At 44.4% G+C, this 6,000-nt stretch overlaps 1 protein-coding gene across 1 annotated transcript in view; it reads right to left on the reverse strand.

The window, feature by feature from the left end:
• pappa2 (pappalysin 2) overlaps positions 1 to 5,773 on the reverse strand; it is an 83,462-nt gene extending 77,689 nt beyond the window's left edge. The window contains exon 1 of the mRNA XM_040142992.1: positions 4,822 to 5,773. Coding sequence (XP_039998926.1) covers positions 4,822 to 5,773 — 952 coding nt within the window. The remainder of the gene's footprint in view (positions 1 to 4,821) is intronic.
• Between the last annotated feature and the right edge of the window lie 227 nt (positions 5,774 to 6,000).

The following is a 6,000-nucleotide window of genomic DNA, read 5'->3' on the forward strand; positions in this document are numbered from 1 at the left end:
TTTTTTTATGAGGGGGGGATAGCGTACAGTGGGTTTATCGGAGTCTCTTGGCTGAAAAGAATGCCTGCTGTAGCTGGATACAAGGCTTATGAGAGTGTTGAGGGTGAACCCTAACTGTAATTGCAGGCCAGAAAACCAAAACAATGAGGTAAAAGACACTAAAAGACTTTGTAGAGCTGAGGGGAACTGCAGAATCAGGTGATAATTCTCTGTGGATTTGTCACTACGAAGGACCCCTCTCACATTACACATGATCATTTGATCCACTGTTAATATGAAAATAGGGATTAGTGCAGCTTTAAAAATACAAATATAGAAGTTTTGGCTATTGAACATAATTAAATGCCATAATTTAAAAAAAAAAAAATTAAAAATCCAAAGGTCACCAATCGTTTTAGTGATACCCCATGTTGTACACTTCAAAGTTCACGAGATTGTATTTCATAAGACTTGGTTTTAACAGATAAAACATATTTCAGTTCTCGGAGAAGTAAAATATGAGGTGGTCTAGAATTAATAAGGAAAGCAAACTTTTTTAACCTCTTGCCTAAATTTGAAAATTAAATCCAGTGTTCAGACCCAAGCCATTTACTCTTTTAGCATGTGCGGCCCCATCACCACTGGGGCACCTCTTTAAACCTGTTTCCAACTTGCCATTTCATTGCTAACATGTATGTGAACCTTCAAGAGTTTTGCACTCAGAATTTTTTTAGAGCCATACTAATATATTGGCCACTATAGGTCATTCATCAGCATATACTATCAGATAACACATCAGTGTTGCTAAAAATGTAGGCCAAATGCAGTAAAATAATTACAATACATAACGCATCCTATAATAATGCCACACTTAAGGAAATGTAAAAACAGTGTCATCATTACGTTGTTTGTCCAGCAGCCTACTCTGAACTCTACTGTTGACAACATTCTGAAACACACACAGTAAAAACAATAAAAGGTGAAATGTACAAGCATATACAGTTATACGATTATCACTGACCATTAGGAGTCATCTAATGTCAATGTCATGTTTAGAGAAACAATAGGAGTTTGTTTTTCACTGTATTTGTCAAATTCATTCAGGACACAACAAAGAGAAAGGCCTATGCCAAAAAAATTCCAGCCTCACATAAGGAAGCAATGAGGGGAAAAAAGTAATGTAAGTAAGTAATGGAGTCGGATCTTTGATCAGAGTAAATGTGAGCGGACGTAACAGTTTGTGGTCTCCCTCACTATCTGGGCAGCTGTGCTGCTACATCATAGAGCTTTTATCCTCTTCAGTTTGTTTGATGTATGTGTTTTTGTGTCAAAACTGAAGCTTTTCAAACACAACATTCTTGTCGCAGGCTCAGTGGAAAAACAGCCATGTTCATCTTCATGTGAAGAGCCTGGTTCAGCGAATGTTTCGTAAGAAGGGATGTGTCTGCAGCCGCTGCTCGAAATCAATGGAAACCCACGGCAGGGCTGTCACTTTTTCCAAAAATCAAGATCGAAAGAATTTGAAATGACATGCAATTTGGTTTTATTTTCATAAGTCTTTATGTTTTCCCTTGTGGTGTCATTCAGTTGTACTGCGTGTGTTGAGCTTGTGGTGCGACTTTGAATTTTATATTGTGGCTCCAGTTCCGTCATGAAATCCCAAAACTCCTCAACCGAAATAGTGCCAATGGGCTGCATACCCTTGCATATAAATTTTGCTATCTTATCGGTGACAAACTCCTGGCAAGGGGCCTGCTCAAGCTGAGTTACACGGTCAGACAAGGTTCACTCGACGTTGCGCCACTCATTTCTGATTCCTCCTCTGCCTCACTTGGGCGGCATGCTAGCGGGGAAGTCCGCAGATTTGTTGTGGTTTTAGTGTAAGACGGCTGCTTTGTACGAAGCCAACAAACAGCCTTATCTTTGTGAGTTACTTTGCCTAATACAGTGCAGTACCCAAATCACTTCCACACACTGCTTCTCAGATGCTATGGTGTCGTGACACTCCGCTTTGCACGCTAGTGTCCTCCATTTTCGTAGAAAACGACATAATATTTCTAGCTTAGTTTACTGATAGGTCAATAAGACATGCCATAGGTCAGACTGATAGTGAAGTTTTAGAGCGCCCTCTGCTGGATCACAAGGCAAACTACTTCAAATGGTCTGTTGCACTTATAGACTGTAAATTTTGGAAACAAAAAGGTCATTAAAGTTCGAATATTAACGTTTTCCCCAACATTTGAACAAATGTTCAAATTTCGACTAAAAAGAGACAGCCCTAACCCACAAGCTAACTATAAGTGGGGAGACTGAATGAAAACCCTCGGAATGTTCATGGTTATGTAACCACAGATATATATATATATATATATATATATATGCAGAGTCTATGTCTTGAATATATATACCGTTGAATTTGTTGTGAGGAAAATGGCCTAATAAACAAATGTTATCATCATCAAATAACTCACTATGAGCTATTGTGGAAGTTACTAGCTCAGTCTCAACACTTTTGAGGCTGCAATCGCCTCTATTTATCACCTGGCTCTGGTTTGATGGCCATTTGATACACTTCACAATACAGCACTGGGTCTTAGTGCTTTTGTATACAGTTAAATAAAGAAGGGGTATTAACCAATGACTGTATATAAATATAGGCGACGCATCTCCACTTCCTCCCACTGTACGAAAATGAACGAAATGAAGGAATCGAGGTCCGACACGTACACCCACCCGACTCAGCTGCCAGCACACACACACACACAGCTGTCAACCAGTCAATCATGACGTCACCCCCTCTTTTTACAGCATCAAGTAACTACCTAAAACCCAAAACTTCAGGAAAAACGAACACTTGAGGATACCTGAGCGTGGTAACAGCTACCTAAAATGACAGAAACCATCTTTGGGAAAAATGTATGTGATGTCTACTTTGAATTTTTAGTTTGGCCAACGTCTCATCCGTTGACATGGGGGGGGGGGGGTTTAGGATCCATACTGCAGCCAGCCACCAGGGGTGATCGAACTGCTTTTGCTTCACTTTTGAGTAGCTGTCATGTCGTCCATCTTAATATACAGTCATTGGTATTAATCATCACCAATACCATTGATGATGTCATAATAACAATCAGCATCTTCACCATAACCAGCTTGGAATTTTTACCGTGGCTAATGCGATCAATCATTATCCTCGTCGTCATCATTACTAGCCATCAATCGATGCTCACCCTGATCATTATAATAATCTGATTCATGATCACTGCGGTATGATCATCCCACAGCACTGTCATCACAATCATATCATCTTTGTCAGTAACATTATTTCATCACACTCATCATAACTGCGCAATCACCGTCAGTGCCATTATCCAATTACAGTCACCATAATTAGTAGTGGTAGGGTGAGGTAAGATGGGGTTTTAAAATCTTAATTTATTAACCTAAATTTAACGTGAACAAACAATCTTGTTACTGATACTTTTTTCAACCAAGATACATTCTGAGCAGGATATATTACAGTTGAAAAATAAACTTGCCAGTGCTTATTGGGGGACAAACTATGTCATGGTGACACTGTTTTCTAAATGACCTAGTATGGCATGTCTGTATTGCAATTTCTTGATACTTATCGGCCAACATATTCACCGGTACCAGTATATCTGCGATAAACTAATATCAGCCGATAAAGTATATCAGCCTTTATCAGTCCAGCTCTACTCTGAAGCCACCTGTCTTGCATTTGATACACCTGCGTGAACACTATGCTCTCAATGGTAGCTGATGATTGTCTGACAGTTGTCGATATTATTAGGACTAACAACAAGGAGGAACATTTCCATCTTAATTCCTCCTCAAATTTCTTGTTTTGTTCCCCCTACAGTCTAACACCTTAACATGCTGAATTAACAGTTATATAAATCAATCATATAACACTCAGGAGAGTAGTAAATGGTAACATTTAAGAATCTGAAACCAGAAAATACTTGATCATTTTGCTCAATACATGACTTAAATTATCAATGAATGAGTTATCCTTCAATCAAATGATTAATCACCCAATTGCTTGAGCGCTAAATCAGCATGATTTTGTCATGAATTCCTAATCCTTGTGATCTTTGTCATCACTGTCACCGTGTCTGCAGTATAAACTAGGCTTAAGAGTAAACCCTGGATAAACCCTGTTGGACCTTTGCCCTGGAAACCAGCCTCCTGAGACCAGGGTCTTTTTCTTTGGAAACCATTTAATAGGAGAATTACACACAGCACAAGAGACCGTTGTCAAAGGGCAACCCGAAATGCTGTCAGGGTCACTAGATATGGCAGCTGGCACAGGCTATTTGTAACAAAATACAGCACCTTGTGTATCAGAATGATGGGTACTTTAGCGGTGCGTAGTGAGAGAGAAAAAGGCCAGCAGAAAAAGTAAAAGCACAGAAGCTGGAGACTCACTGGCCACAAAGCCGTTAAAGAGTCTAAATGAGGCTTCATATGCTAAGATACAGTGTGGCAGCCAACAGGGGCATAATATAAATATCCAAAAAGAGGTCAATGTTAAAGCAGGATGAGCAGGCAGAGGACCAAGTCCAGAATCTGTGACCAAAAAGTCACTTCAAATCTACAGTCTAGGCCAGTGAGATTGGGGTAAAAAATAATTGTCAAATACAAAATAATGTGTTCCCCTGCTACTGTCATGATGTCACTGAGCCAGGCATCTGTCCCAACGTACCCAGTATGGCCATGAGACTGTGGTTACAGCTGTCAGGGGGAAACTTTCTGTGACATGCCATGACTGTTCCATATACATAGGTGCCTCGGATGCAGACATGACCAGTGAACACCCACCTGCTATGACTGCAGGGTTGCTCTGCCCTCCTTCAGGCTTCACCCAGAGCTCCAGGCTGAACCGGTCCCTCGGCAGCTCCACCGTTGCGGCCGGCTTCACCTTCAGCTGCTCCCGACGCCCGCTGAAGTACAGGGCGGTCATCCACGAAGGGGGCACCCTGGGCACTGGGCTCCCCCACGGAGAGGAGCTGCCGACGGGCGGGTCCGCCTCTTCCACCTCCCCGGAGTAGTCCCCGGCGCCGTCCCCGCCAGTCCCTGTCGCGGACCGGTGCTGCCCGTCTCCCCGCTGCAGCCCGTAGAGAGCCGGGAGTCCCCCGGAGTCTGTTGGGCTGTCCCAGCTGGCGTTGCCCTCTTCGTCGTACCGAAACGTCCCGCCGAGGCTGCGAGCGAGCCTGGAGCGCGAGCCGCGTGGAGACTGCGCTTGGCCCGCGGAGGAGGCGCTCTGCCCGGCGTCTTTAAGCCCAGACATCCCGGGCAGCTGTGTGTCGTCCTGGCTGACATAATTCGGGGCTCTCCTGTCATTTGCGGAGCGTTTCGCATGCAGCCGTCTGGGCAACGTAACGTATCCGCCCTGCGCTCCCACGGTCGCATCCTCCGTGCCGCCCCAGCCTCCCTTCTCCCCGACCCGGTGCGCCCCTGTGTCACCCCTACACCCTCCTGCACAGACCGCGGGAGCGCTCTTAACAGCGTACTGCTCTCTCGGGCTCGTGTGCGTGCCCGGACGGGCCGCTGGAGGGCGGTGTTGGGGCGGGGAGAGGGAGCGGGGCTGCCGCCGGGACATCCAGGCGCCGGAGACGGTGCAGGGTTCACCTGCTAGCCTGGAGAGCTCGCCGTCTGCCCGCCGGGCCATGGCGCGCTTGTACGGGCGGAGTGCATCGGAGCGAACCGGGTTGAGCAGCCACGTGTTGGTGATGGGGACGAGCAAGATACCCAGTAGTCTGATCAACAACATTGTCTTAGTTTAGGGAGCGTACTTTGCGGGGTTTTTTCTTTATTATTATTATTATTATTATTATTGAGAATAAAGGGGGTGGGGGGGTTTAGCTCTTAAAAGTCTTCCCCTGCTTTCCAAGTCAGCAAGAGGAGCTCTCACACCAAACTGTGCTTATCAGATTTATTTGCGTCCATTTCCCCAGCAATAAAGAAACTCTTTTTTCTCTTTGGCTTGCCTGTTTTTGG

Source organism: Xiphias gladius, chromosome 14 (assembly GCF_016859285.1).
Source record: "Xiphias gladius isolate SHS-SW01 ecotype Sanya breed wild chromosome 14, ASM1685928v1, whole genome shotgun sequence".
Taxonomy (NCBI): domain Eukaryota; kingdom Metazoa; phylum Chordata; class Actinopteri; order Istiophoriformes; family Xiphiidae; genus Xiphias; species Xiphias gladius.